This window comes from Bison bison, unplaced genomic scaffold (genome assembly GCF_000754665.1).
Source record: "Bison bison bison isolate TAMUID 2011002044 unplaced genomic scaffold, Bison_UMD1.0 scf7180017864280, whole genome shotgun sequence".
Lineage (NCBI taxonomy): Eukaryota > Metazoa > Chordata > Mammalia > Artiodactyla > Bovidae > Bison > Bison bison.
The window spans coordinates 1,682,311-1,696,564 of record NW_011494852.1 but is presented as its reverse complement, the minus strand read 5'-3'; the positions used below and the strand labels follow the sequence as shown (position 1 = coordinate 1,696,564).

Below are 14,254 nucleotides of genomic sequence, written 5' to 3'. Positions count from 1 at the left end.
GGGCGCTGTCCCGGCTGAGAGGGCGGCGCGCACCGACAGCCGGACTGACAGGCGGCCGGTCGGACCGACGGGACAGTGCGGGGAGCGGGGACGCGGCGGGACAGCGACATGGCCGGCCACACGCAGCAGCCGAGCGGGCGCGGGAACCCGGGCCCTGCGCCCTCGCCCTCCCCCGGCCGGGGTCCCGGCCCCGGCGCCTCGGAGCGGGTGGCGCTCAAGAAGGAGATCGGGCTGGTGAGCGCCTGTACCATCATCATCGGTGAGAGGGACCGGAGCGGGCGGGTGCCTGGGGCGGTGAGGCCTGAGGCGGACAGCGGCTTGGAACAAGGAGCACCCCTCTCCGGGTGCGCCTAGCGGTCCGCGACGGTGGACCATGGATGAAGGATGCACGCCCGCGGCACACGCGGCGTCTCCCTTCACACAGCAGCCGCAGAGTTCCCAAGTGCCCCGGACTTCTGCGCTCGAACGAGGTGCAGGTCCCATCCACCGCTGGAATCCTCCTGCTGTCCTTATTTCTTTAAACTTCTGCAGGGCAGTTTCCCTCAGTCTTATCATCTCTAACATGTGGTCCTGCCTTGCGTGCAGGAGCCTTGCCAAGTGAGCAGACACTGTAAGCTGGCCTACTGCTAAGGCCTCCCAGTTCTGGATCTTGTGGCTCAAGCAGAGTTCCTACGGTGTGCAGGGTCCAGGTGCCATAGCGTGTGAATGATTTATTCTTCCAAAGCAGGAGGGACTGTGGGTAGCCTGGACAGGTAGAACCAGCCCGGAGTGGAAATGGGTTCCGAGAATGTAATTAGTGCCAAGATTGCCAGCTGGACCCTGGCGCAGGGGGGCGGAGCAGCAGTGATGGGGCGGCTGAGTTGGGGTGGGCAGACCCCGCCTGCAGAAAGGCTTCCTGGGGTGGGACCCCACTCGCATCCTCTCTGGCCCAGCTTCCCCACCTGAGAATGAGTGCACACATCCTGCCCACATATGGGGATTTCTGGGTAGGCAGAGGGCTCAGGGCCCAGTGAAAACAGTGGTGGGATTTCCCTGCTGTCCCAAGTCATGAAACTGACACCTCAGGAACTGGCCAACCCAGACCTGTGCCTGTGTCCACACAAGGTGCCCCAGACAGCCCTGTGGGAGGAGTCTGTTCCACCTCCAGTGTCCCAGGAGACAAGGGCTGGAAGGATGAATGGAGTGGACTTTGACTGCTCTTTCTTTATCACCTTCTCATGCTTCCCATCCCCAGTCAGTGGGAGCTGCTTGTTCATCCTCGGATCCCTGGAGATGGAAAAAGTTGGGGGCTCAGGAGGACAGTCTGGGGTCTTCACTTCCTCCTCCGCTGGCCCACCCCCACCCCCCACACTGGAGCTCCTGGGCCAAGGCTGGGGTCTAGCTCTTGGTCAACCCCCACACTCACACTGAGGGTTGCCCCAGGACACAGCCCCTGTACAGGTACCCCTCTGTCTCACCCCCTTGCACCTGGAAAGGCATCTTCTAGGAGCTGATCCTGATCTGGTCTGGAGCCCTTCTTGACCTCAAGTGCCCCTGCCCGTCTGCTGGGAGGACAGTCTCCTTCCAGGGATTCAGTCAGAGTACTGGCTAGAGCTTTGCCCTGACCCACACCCTCTCCAGGAGCTGTGCCCCCAGAAAGAGGAAGCCCACACATCGTGGGTGGACCAGGGAGTTCAGAGGCTGACCAGCTACAGTGCCCAGAAGGGGCAGAGAGAGACGTGATTTTTCCTGGGCTGCCTCAGCTAAACCCAGCATCCTCGAGCATAGACCTACTCTGCCTTATCCCCATATCCCATCCCCGCTCCCCTAAGTCCAGGAGAGGCTGCTGGCTCATCTCGCCTCCTGAGAGGGCCCTGGTGGTGATGGTGGGAGCAGATGAGGCTAACTCAGCAGGAGTTTTTCTGTGCAGCACAACTCTGCCCTCCCAGCTTCCCCACCTCTCATGCCATTTTTGCTGTTCCAGGGCCACTGTTCCCTTGGCGTGAGGCCTTGAAGACTGAGCTGGGCTTTAGGAGTGACTTAGCCAAGGGTGGCAGACTCAAAAACAGAGCCCAAATGATCTGACTGCAGCCCAGGACACTCAGGGGTGGTCCTATAACCCTACTTGGGGAGTTTTGAAGGGTTTCAGCAGGCGGGAGGCTAGCCTGGGCAGAAAACAGACAAGGGGAGAATGTTCCAGAAGGTGACAGATGAGGCAGGTATGGCCTGAATCACTGCACCACCATCTCCCACCTGACACCCGTCCCCCTCTTCACTGTTCCAGGGGCCGCATCTCCCACATCTTATCCCACTTTCCTGCTCTGGGGAGCCTGGCCAGAGTAAAAAATATCTTCAAAGTGTCCTATTTTAGCCTAAAAAGTCTTGAGAACTTTATAGCCTTCTTCATAATTTTTCTTGTTTGTTAGCAGCTACTCTTCTTATCTCCAAAACTTCCAAATACTCTCCCAGAAGATCCTGTAATTCTCTCCCCTTGCAGCCCCTACCTCAGGCTAAGTAGGGCTTTGGGCTTGAAAAAGACTCCACCTAAAACGTACTTAGGACCACTGAAGCAAGCACAGCTGGAGGGGAATGAGCCAGCCTGGAGGAAAAAGAGTCCTCTGGGGCCGGAGCTGTGCAAGACATCACTACATCTGTCTATTCAGAAAAATACGCCTGGCTACATTATGAAAACACAGTCTCCCTTTATCTCATGTGATTGCTCACCTTGCAAGATGGGAATTTTCATACCACTTTATAGATATAGAAACTGCTGTTGAAAGTTAAATGATGCTGCTGCAAGGGGTGGACTTGATATTTGGAACCAGAATTGGGCTCCTCTCCCAATCCAGCGTGCTTCTTCACACTGCTCTGGTGCAGGGCAAAATCAGAGCCAGATTCAGAGCTCATGATAGGGGAAGGTTGAGGATTAAGCTGGGAGCTCATCCAACCAAGATTTACTGAACTCCTCACTCTACTATAAATAGACAAACAGGTGGACAGAGAAATCTTCTGTGACTCCTCACCCCCACCCAAGGCTGTATGTACAGGATCCCTTGTCCTGACTCAGGGACCACAAACAGCTACCTCCCTAATTCATGCCCAAGGAGGGACTGTGCCCAGGTTCAGCAGACTGAGAATCACCTGTGTCTGCTGACCAGGCTGTCCTGGCCTCCACTGTCTCCCTTTGACCCAAATATCCAGCCTATGTTTGTGGATCAGGCTCAAGTGTGTTCTGGGGCTCTGGGGTCTCCTTTGTGAACCCCATCTCCTTAGGAGCCAGTACCTATGCACCCAGCTGTGGCCAGGTCCCTCCATTGTCTCCAGGGCTGGAGATTCTGGGCTGCTCAGGATACCCCTCTTCAGAACCCTCACCCACCAGCCTGTCTTTGCTTCACCATAGCCCCAATTTACAGATGAGGGAAGTAGGGACCTGAGGCTGCCACCAGGCCTGGGTCAGATGCTGTTGGTGTGCTCTCGATCACCCTTGGGGGCTGAGGCAGCTCCAGCCACAGGGGTGGGGCTGGCCAGCACTGGTCATCTTCATGCATCTATTCAACAGTTAGGTACCAAACAGTGCAGGGCTCTGTTCTGGGTGCTAGAGACACAACAGGGAACAAGACAGACAAATCCCTGTCCTCCTGGAGCTGACGTTCCAGCATGGGAAGTCGAAGAGCAAATAAGATAAACCAGCTGAATGTTTAGATGACCGAGTCATGATTAAGCGCTAAGGTGAGAAGATGATAGAGAGAGGTTTGTAGATGGGTGATGAGTCAGGCATGGGATGGGGTCCAGTCTGTGTGGGTCTTGCAGCCACAGTAAGGACCTTGCCTCTTTTTCTTTGTCAGATGGGAGCCCGAGGAGGGCTTTGAGCAGAAGAGGGATGGCGTGGGGTGGAGTAGGATGGAACGGAACAGGATGGCATGGCATGACATGGCCTGGGGCTTACTGTGGGGGAGAGGCTGCAGGCAACAGGGGCTGAAGCCGGAAGCCCAGTCAGGAGTCACCCGGGTAAGAAATAATGGTGGCAGACAGCGGGGTGATGCTAATGGAGGTGCTGAGAGGAGGTTCAGTCCTGGGCATGTCTGGAAGATTGAGCCAAAGGACTTGTGATGAACTGGATGAAAGATGTGGCCAAGTAGAGTCTAGGTGATAGCGAACTGGAGCCTGAGCAGCTGGGGGCCTGGTTTGCCATTCATTGATCTGGGAAGACTGTGAGGTGAGTAGGTGCAGGGAAGAGAGTTCTGTCCTTCTGCTCATCACTCTCTCAAAAGGAAAGTGGGTCAGTCTGGTGGTACACACTGGCCGATTGGCACTTTCAGGCATGTCTTGGAAATGTCCCCACTCACCTCCCTGGAGTTCTGCCACGACTTCAGCAGGCACTTGTGTCCCCCAGAGGGGTGCCTGACATGTGCTCACCACCAGGACACTGGGAGGCAGAGGCTTCACCCAGAGCAATAGCAAGGCCCCCAAAGCAGGGCTCTGGCTGCTGACCCCACGGTGTTGAGGTCCCAAGGGGCTCAGGTCTCCATAGGTCAGCTTGGGTGGCTGGGTGTCTCCAAAGTAGACAGCAATAGGGACTACCCATAAACACTTCCCAGAACCTCTGAGGTAGCAGACAGGATGAGTACAGACCCACATCACTCCCTCATCTCCCCATCTTACAGATAAGAAGGTTCAGAGAGTGAAGCAGCTTGTCCACAGCCCCCCACCATGAGGGATCCAGGGTTTGAATTCAGATTTAGGGGTTCTCAACTAGTCATTGGCCCTGCCCACGGTCTCAGGACACTTGGGACTTACCAGCAGGAATTTTGAGTTCTTCCCTGGAAATCTCATGGGTCACATCCTAATGGGGAGGTGCTGGGACTCATTGCCCAGTGCAAGGGAAGGAGGCCTGGCCCATGGCCAGTCCCTGACAGGGCCCAGGAACCCAGGAGCTGTTCTCTGTCAGGCCAGCAGGCCAGTGTGGCAGGAGGAGGCCACGTCATAGCCATGCTCACTGAAAAGGCAGGCATGTGTAAGAGGACCTAGGCCCTAGGGGTCCCCTGTCCTTTTAGGGGGCTCAAACTCCTCATCTCAGCAGGTCAGGGCATAGTCCCTGCCCTCTGGGAATGCAAGGTCCACCCAGGATGGCAAATAAAGGTAATCACTTCCTAGCCATCCTCCAGGTACCATGGGAGAGGAGGAGGGGCCCTATTATAGAGATCATGGTGGGACATCAGGGAGGGCTTCCTGGAGGTGGCATTGCTTCTTGGAGGCCAGTGAGCTGGGAAGAGACCTGCCACGGGAGAGGACAGAGGGCCCTGAGCAGACCGTGTTTCCTCTGGCAGCTGGCAGGACATATCCATCCTGCCCAGCAGTACCTCTGCCAAAGTCAGGGTTGCCCCAGCCCTCTGCTGCCCCCCGAGTCCCATGGCCCTTCCTGGCAGAAGGGGAACCTGAGGCTTAAAGGGGGCAGCACAGGCCTGAGTCACACAGCTGACTCCTGTTCAGGGATGGGGGTGGTGGTGACAGGACCGCCCCGACCCCTCCCTGAATCAGACTCTGCACATTACCCCCACACACACCCGGGGCAGCCAGCCCCTTCCACCGGCACGACCTTCGTGGTCTACCCTGGCGACCTCCATAGTCGGCCACTGCCTCCCAGAAATAGGTCAGCACGCACTGCAGCAGCCAGGGGAACAATGGCCCTTTCTTCGTTCCTCCACGGGGCTGGGTAAGCCCCATCAGGCCAAACATCTTAATGTGATAAAAACCACCCAGCTCGGGCTGAGGGAAGAGGGCCGAGAGGATACTGGAGGGGGGCCCCCTGGTTGGGGGGACTCATCCTCACCACCCTCCTGGGAGCTCTGGCCCTGCCGAGGACCCACGAGGACCACAGAGCAGCCGTCCCATTGGGTGGACAGGAATATGGAGGCCTCGGAACACACATTCCTCCAGCCTACTGAGACACCTGACCAGGTGCTCAGCAGTATCTCCCAGCCCATCCCACCTTCCATGGTCCCTGCCCTTCCTCTGCTTCCTCCAGAGCAGGATCCCCCAAAGGATGGACTTGTCCACTGTGCTTGGTCACTTAGTCACGTCCAACTCTTTGCGACCCCATGGACTGTACCCTACCAAGCTCCTCCGTCCATGGGGATTCTCCAGGCAAGAATACTAGAGTGGGTTGCCATGCCCTCCTCCAGGGGATCTTCCCAACCCAGGGATTGAACCCAGGTCTTCAGCACTGCAGGCAGATTCTTTACCATCGGAGCCACCAGGGAAGCCCAGGAATACTGGGATGGGTAGCCCATCCCTTCTCCAGGGTCTCTTTCCGACCCAGGAATTGAACCAGGGTCTCCTGCACTTCAGGTGGATTCTTGACCAGCTGAGCTACCAGGGAAGCCCAGACTTGTCCACTGCTGTTCACTAAATCTGGCAGAGCTGATTCTGCCGGGCCTGAACATGGGCGCTGAGAAGGGAGGCCTGGACCCTCCACCACCAGGAGCGATAGGCAGGCATCCCTTATGGCTCTGTGTCCCTTCTCCACACCCCTAAACATCCACTGCTGTAGGCGGCCACCTCAGCAACATCCCTCCTTGTCCTCTGCCCCTCACCTAGCCTTTTTGCTCCTTGCATAGCCCCATCCCACCCACATGGTACCAAGAGCAGCCAGTGGACCTTGATGGGGTTTTCTGCCATCTTCCAGTGCAGACCCAGGGCAGAGGCTGGAGGATGTCCAGGCCTGGAGGAAGAGGCCCCCAAAGACCTCAGAGACACCTGCTGGCACACGTGTCCCTTTGAGCCATGTGGGGAGAAGTCCTGCACTGTAGCCTGAGGCCACGTGTCTAAAACAATAGCAGTCTCCACCCCCGGCCCATCCCCCAGTTCCCAGCATCCAAGTCTCCAACCAGTGGGCAACGACTAGTGATATGTCCCTTTCAGATCCCAGCCTTGGGAGACGAGGTGCCACGTGTGGCTTCCCCGAGGGCTACCCTGGTGAGGCCCTGTCAGGCTGAATTGTACAGGGTGGTGGTGGGGGCCCCACAGTAGGGTGGGGGGGGCCGCGTGGCTCAGGGCTCTGGATGCACCCAGCTCCTTCCAAGGCCACCCAACCCCCGCTGGCTTCCAACCTCCCTGGCTTTTGGCAAATCCTGCTCCACCAGGTCCTGAGAACAGAGGCTCTACTACTGGACAGAGTGAACTCAAAGACCCTTTAGAAACCCAAGAGCCCACCGAGGCCCCGGGCCCCACAGTGGATGAAGCAGGTGGCCCGTCTCCCCCTAGAAGCAAGCTGAGGACACAGCCTACCTGGGGGGAGGCTGGGAGACAGAAATTCTTTCCTCCTTATCTGGATGTGTTTAGGGCTCCTGGGATGTGACTGGAAAGCCAAGCAGGGCATCGTGGCCATCCAGACTGGAAATCTGTGTCGACTGGGTGGGGGTGGGGTAGGACTGTGAACAGGGAGTCCATGCAGACGGGCGGCCCCAGCTGTGTCCTCATCCAGACCTGCCTGTGGGCCCTGCAGGTGGAGCCGGCAGACTCTGCCCTCTTGGTCCTGTGCTCCCCACCTGGGCCCTAGCAGATGGGGCCATTTGTGGAGGGGTTGAGGCCCAGGTCCCAGCAGTGCGACTTTTTTATTCATGTGGCCTGTGGGTGTGTATGTGCTTGTGTGCTCAGTCGTGTTCGACTCTTTGCAACCCCTTGGACTATAGCCCACCAGGCTCCTCTGTCCGTGGGATTTCTCAGGCAAGAATACTGGAGTGGGTTGCCATTTCTGGCTCCAGGGGATTTTCCTGACCCAGGCATTGAACCTGTGTCTCCTGCATTGGTGTGCGGGTTCTTTAGCAGCTGAGCCACCAGGGAAGCCCATGCCCTGTGGGTTCTGGGGTTATCTCCTCTTGGGAAGGCCCAACTGTACATCACCAGTGATATGACTGGATTCATTAGCACAGAGGATGAGGCCCAGGTCACCCAGTGCATTATCCTCTTTGCCCTAACTGCCAGGGAGCTCAGGGTTAAGTGGGCACTCAGCATTTTGCTCATTCTGGAAGCCTGCTCTGCAGCCTGCAGCTTGGCTCTCTGAGGGTCTCCCATTGTTCTGCTCCCAGACCCCACAAGTCAACAGAGAGTCCCACTCTGACCAGTGCCCATCCTTCCAAGACTCAAGAGTCAGTCCAGGGGCAGGCCAGGCTTTCTGTGACCCATGACCTGCCAGATTCCACTGGCACCCAAACCTAGAAAGCCAGCCAACCCCTCTGTTCCTGCCCAGAGTCTCCTGCTGGGAGGGCCGAGTGGAGACAGCTGCACCCACTTCACAGATGAGAACATTGGTCCCTCACATCGGGGCACGGGTGCCATTTTGGACCTCAGGCCATTCATTCACTCATCCCGTAGTTTGCGCAACAGATGTGTATTGACCACCTACTATGTGCTGGAGGCCCTAGGTGAGGTTTCCAACAGTACACACAGAATCACCCGAAGATGCAAAGAACATCTGGATGCAGCTGTGAATGAGCTGAGGCTTCCCATACAGTACTTCACTGAATCCTCACTAGAGCCCTGTTGTGCAGGCAGGACTCGAGAGGTGACCTGAGCTAGGAGAGATTCCTGGCTTTCTGAGCCCCCGCCAGGATTTCCCACTGTGGTCCTGGGATTTGAGCAGTAACTCCTGTTTGCAACAGTGGCTGTTCCCAAGGGAGAGGCATCTGTGCCCAGACCCCAGGCTGAGCCAACCGAGTCCTGCCAGCCTGCCACCGTCCACCTCATCCCTGAAAATGTACCAGGTCCTCTCCCTCACCCCACTGCCCTTTGCCCAGAAGCTGAACCATTTTAAGAACACCAGGAAACCAGATCTCTTCTGAGTCTGTGTCTGCAGTCTGTGTCCTAGGTCAGGGAGGAGCCCAGCAGGCAAAGGGCTCTCTGACAGGGAAACAGGAGATGGAAGATAAAGAGAGTATGGAGCAGGGTCTGGGGCTGTGAAGTGGGAGGAGGAGCCTTGCCAGCTGGTCAAGGAGGGCTTCCTGGGGGAGGTGCCGTCCCCAAGACACTGTGAGTTTGGATCTCGGCCAATAGAAAGTGGCAACAGTGTCATGGTCAAGGTCTTGCTTTAAGTGACCGGCTCTGCCAGCAGGCTGGGAGGAAGGAGGTGGCTGGAGGCTGACAAGCCTGGAGGCATTGGCCAGGGTTGAGGGGCTGCACTTGGGCCCTGTGGGGAGGCACTGGAGTGGCTGCCACTGCTTGGGCTTGGCCCACCTCATGGGAGTGAGAGGCAGAGGAATTTGGAACAGGACTCATCTCTGGCAGGGAGCCTGTCTGGACAGACAAAGGTGTCACTGTGCATGTCAGGGGCTGGGGAGGGGAAATGAGGTGGCCAGAGTGGGGCTTGCAGGGTCTGAGGGGCCCGTGGCGTCCACATGCCTCCAGGCCCACCTCCAGGGAGCAGCCCAAGCTCCCCTCCTCCCTGCAGCATCTAGAGCTGCACAGAGAGGCTGGCCTGCTGGGGGCACCCAGACCTGATGCCTCCCTACCTTTCCCCACTGCAGGAAACATCATTGGCTCGGGCATCTTCATCTCCCCCAAAGGGGTCCTAGAGCACTCTGGCTCTGTGGGTCTGGCCCTCTTCGTCTGGGTCCTGGGTGGAGGCATCACTGCCCTGGGCTCACTCTGCTACGCGGAGCTGGGAGTGGCCATCCCCAAGTCTGGTGGGGACTACGCCTATGTCACTGAGATCTTTGGGGGCCTGGCTGGGTAAGTGTGGGGCTCTAGCAGCTGGGGGTGGGGACAGCCTCTCCAGAACCGATGGCCTGCTGGGCCCGGACCCCAGTATCCTCTTCTGCTTCTCATATCCTGGGGAGGTCATGGGAGTGGGTGGAGGGAAGGAGAGAGTGTTGGATGGCCTTCTAAGGCCAGGGTGTGTGGGACCAACGCCCATGGCACTCCAGCCAGAGACTAGCTGGCCCCTGACCTCTCTGTGCTACCTTTTAAATAAGCCTCACCTCCCTCCCAGGTGTTTACAAGTGAGAAAGTCCTTACTATGGAAACTTCTAGATGTTGTCAGCATCCAGGCAAGCAATGAAGGGCATGACATTCCTATTAACGCTCTGCAAGAGCTTTCCTTTAAATAACTTCTAGTGTTCCTTTAATCACCGTGAATGTTAGCTAAGCACCTGCTGCTTGCTGAGGGCCGGGATGCAGTGATAAAAGGGTCCGGCCCAGTCGTCAGGTTGCTTACAGTACAGAAGGGAAACCCCTCTGATGTGATCAGGACCAGGAGGAGCCTTGCTCTGAAAGTGTAAGAGGTAGCTGCCCAGTAGCCAAGAAAATAGCTGCCTACCACCCGGAGAAGGCTGCCAGAGAAAACACTTTTGCGCTGAGGCTTGAAGGGGCAGGTGGGGGTTTTTTGGCTGACCAGTGAGGAAGGATAGGGTGCACGTACAGAGGGTGGTGGCCTGGGCTTGGCGGGGACTGGGCAGCCTGTGGGTGGAAGGGAACCCAAGCTCCATCTAGCTGAGCCACGCTGAGGGCCTGAACAAAGGTCCAGGAAGATTCCAGAACCATTAAGGAGTCCAAATTGTGGGGACGTGGTGGCCGGTGTGGCATGAGGGAGGGCTTTAGCAAGACTCCACTGATGGGGGTTCCTGATCAGGAGGGGTAGATTTCAGGCTGGGGTTTGTCACTTGGGTGAGGTCTTTGGCACACCCAGGAGATGCTCAGTCAGGCCTTGGGTGGGGTATCTGGAGCACAGAGAAGTCTAGGCTGAAGAATTTAAAGGGTGGTTCTGAGCAATGCGGTCAGGGGCCTTTAAGAGGATGGAGTGTGGCAGAGCGTGCACACTCCTCTGGGTGTGTCTGGGGGTGTTCTTCTCTGGGGAGGGGATCCTCAAAGGGGCCTGGGACCCATGAAAGCAGAAGAATCATGCTGTGTGGCTGGAATACTTGAGAAGATGGGAGAGGAGGGCCCAACCCCCACCCCAGGGACACATAACACTGAGTGGGTGTGTGGGTGGGGAGAGGGGAGCACCCAGTATGAGAGGGGGGCCAGGGTGCTAGGATGTCCCAGAAGTGAAAGGAGTGGGGCAGGGGGGAATGTGTACAGCGAGGAGCAGGGAAGCAGGGCTACAGAGCAAAGGCCAGGACCGAGAGGAAGCCACTGAGCTTGGTGCCCCAGAGGCCACTGGTACCCTTGGATAAGGCAGTGCCCACCTTCAAGGTGGGGTGGACAGGCGGCCAGCACCACCCCCACAGACAGGTGGTGCCCTGGGTGCAGCCAGAGCCCCCAGGAACAGGTCAGACCTCACTCCCACGTGGACACCCTGCAGAGGGAGTTTCGGGCAGAGGGGACCTGAATCCTTCCCACCCTACCAGGGTGCTTTGCAAGGTCTGGTCCCTCGGGGCTCACAGCTCAGAGTCAGCCATCTGTAGCCACAGGGCTCTGTTGGGGACTACTTCTGGAGCCAGGACTGGAGGTCCCAGGAGAGCCCAGCCCAGCTCAGGAACAGCCTGGGGCCGAGGACCTTTTCTTTAGAAAAGGGGTGGGTTCCCTAGTCTCTCTCCACACCTGCCCAGAGACAGCCCATAGCAGTGTGTGCTGAACAGCTATCTCTGTTGAAACAATTTATCAGTAGAGCAGAGACCTCGACAAGGTGGGCCCTGCCTCCCTGGACTGAAGCCAGCCTCTGGGCGCCCACAGCAGCCTGGGTACCAGGGCTCAGGGTGCAGCCCCGCTCCCCACACCTGGGCCCACTTGGCCCGGAGGGTCCCAGGAGGCCCGCCCCACTCGGGCCCTGGCTCATTCCAGCTTCCTGCTGCTCTGGAGCGCCGTGCTCATCATGTACCCCACGAGCCTGGCCGTCATCTCCATGACCTTCTCCAACTACGTGCTGCAGCCCGTGTTCCCCAACTGCATCCCGCCGGCCGCCGCCTCCCGCGTGCTCTCCATGGCTTGCCTGAGTGAGTGCCCAGTCGTGGGGGTGGGCAGGGCCTCTGTCCCCAGGACCCACCCTGCAGAGGAGGACTTGGGGGTCTTTTTTTTTTTTTCCAATGTGGACCATTTTTAAAGTCTTTGTTGAATTTGTTGCAATATTGTTTCTGTTTTATGCTTTGGCTTTTGGGCCTGGAGGCTTGTGGGATCCTAGCTCCCTACCCAGGGATCGAACCCACACCCCCTGCATTGGAAGGCAGAGTCTTAACCACTGGACCACCGGGGAAGTCCCCTGTGGGAAGACTTTGGGAGCGGGTATCCCTCCAGCTGCCAGACTCCCGTGAAGCTGGCCTCAGGGGGTGGGCTTCTGGCACTCTGGCTGCTGCATGAGACACCCCGTCCTGCAGCCGGGGCTGGACTTGGCCATGGCCCACCATGAGGGGCTTGGCCTCGGGTGCCTGCTCACCCACCTGCCCTCCTGTCCTTCTCCCGCAGTGCTCTTGACGTGGGTGAACAGCTCGAGCGTGCGCTGGGCCACGCGCATACAGGATGTGTTCACCGGCGGGAAGCTGCTGGCCCTCTCACTCATCATTGGCGTGGGCTTTGTCCAGATCTTCCAAGGTAGGGCCGGGCATGGGGCTGGGTGCAGGGCCGGGGAGACGATGCTGACCCTTGGCCTCCGGACCCCCCAGGACACTTTGAGGAGCTGAGGCCCAGCAACGCCTTCGACTTCTGGATGACGCCGTCTGTGGGCCACCTGGCCCTGGCCTTCCTCCAGGGCTCCTTCGCCTTCAGCGGCTGGAACTTCCTCAACTATGTCACAGAGGAGCTGGTGGACCCTCGAAAGTAAGTGGGGCATTGGCCCAGCCCTGGGAAGGGGTGGGAGAGGCGGCCTCCCTGCCCAGGCCTGCGGTCACCTATGGCCTGGCTGCGCTGCTGATCCCCACGAGCGGCTCTGGAAAGGCAGCCAGGAGGCCTGTGTTCCAGCCTGACCCTGCTCTGTATGGTTGTGGATGAGTCACGGCCCCTCTCTGGGTCTCGGAAACACTGAGTCTCATTGTCTCCCTGTAAACGGATCCAGCTATGTGGTTGGCCAAAAAATTACACATGTGCACACAACATGGTCCCTAGAAAAGAAGCCAATGGCTCTGTCTGAGGCTCAGCTGGGACCCTGACGGTGAACAGTTACAGCTGGGGCTGGGGGTGAGGGGTGCCGATGGGAGTCCCTGGGGACCCTGGCCTGTGTGGACTGAGCTCTAAGGACACTCTGAGGATCTTCAAAGCTGATTTGGCTGTATGCAACATTCTTTTCACGTGCAGACATTAGATCCGCCCCCTCCCCCAGGATATTAGTGACTCCTCCTCCTACCAGGCTGTGCCAAGGCTGGGCTGCAGAGTAGTGGGGAGACAGACTGACGGATTGCAGGGCTGTCCTCTCCCCTGCCCTGGAGATGGGTTCAAAGCCCCATTACCTCCCTGAGGCCCCACCCCAGCCCCCCAAGGACCAATGCTGACACGCTCCACCACTGTCCCCAGGAACCTACCTCGTGCCATCTTCATCTCCATTCCCCTGGTGACCTTCGTGTACACGTTCACCAACGTCGCCTACTTCACCGCCATGTCCCCCCAGGAGCTGCTGGCCTCCAATGCCGTGGCCGTGGTGAGTGGGGGCCCCCGCCTGGTCCCTGGCTCCTGTCCGGCCCCCGCCCCACCTCACGCTCTGCTTCTCTTCTGTGCCCACCCAGACCTTCGGGGAGAAGCTGCTGGGCTACTTTTCTTGGGTCATGCCCGTCTCCGTGGCACTTTCCACTTTCGGAGGGATCAATGGCTACCTGTTCACCTCCTCCAGGTGACCGGGCTGGAGGGAGAGTGGTCAGGGTGAGGCCAGGCCGCCGCCCTGGTGCACGGGAGCAGTGCTGGGGGAAGGGAAATCCCGCCTGGTTGAGCCCACCTGAAGGTGGGACGAGGAACTCTCGGGGAACAGAGATCTGATCCCACTTCTGAGGAACAGGAAGCAGGAGGGAGGCAGGCTGGATGAGGGGAAAAACTGCCCAGTGGGGCTGCTGGAGCAGGCGGTCAGAGGTGACAGCTCAAGAGAGCTATCAGGTCCAGAGCTGAGGTCGGGATCTGGCTGGCAGGGAGGCCCTGGGCCAGGCTCATGGCCCCCACCCATCTGCCCCCATCCCCCAGACTGTGCTTCTCTGGAGCCCGAGAGGGGCACCTGCCCAGCCTGCTAGCCATGATCCACGTCAGACGCTGTACCCCTATTCCTGCCCTCCTCGTCTGTGTAAGTTGGGGGACCAGGCTGGCAGGGCAGGGAGCCAGGGCCACGCAGCAGCCTGGGTGGTGGCAGGGGGTGAGGCCTGGCCCTGTGGGC

General features: G+C 58.5%; 1 protein-coding gene across 4 annotated transcripts in view; it reads left to right on the top strand.

The window, feature by feature from the left end:
* Positions 1 to 15: 15 nt before the first annotated feature.
* The window catches only part of SLC7A10 (solute carrier family 7 (neutral amino acid transporter light chain, asc system), member 10), a 15,869-nt gene continuing 1,630 nt past the window's right edge, over positions 16 to 14,254 (top strand). For 2 of the 4 annotated variants that reach the window (XM_010848939.1, XM_010848941.1), the window contains exons 1-8: positions 16 to 259; positions 9,501 to 9,705; positions 11,755 to 11,906; positions 12,373 to 12,498; positions 12,570 to 12,723; positions 13,414 to 13,537; positions 13,623 to 13,726; positions 14,068 to 14,164. In XM_010848939.1, the coding sequence (XP_010847241.1) occupies positions 109 to 259; positions 9,501 to 9,705; positions 11,755 to 11,906; positions 12,373 to 12,498; positions 12,570 to 12,723; positions 13,414 to 13,537; positions 13,623 to 13,726; positions 14,068 to 14,164 (1,113 nt within the window). In that variant the 5' untranslated portion in view covers positions 16 to 108. The remainder of the gene's footprint in view (positions 260 to 9,500; positions 9,706 to 11,754; positions 11,907 to 12,372; positions 12,499 to 12,569; positions 12,724 to 13,413; positions 13,538 to 13,622; positions 13,727 to 14,067; positions 14,165 to 14,254) is intronic. The other 2 variants (XM_010848942.1, XM_010848940.1) reach the window with 1 other exon arrangement.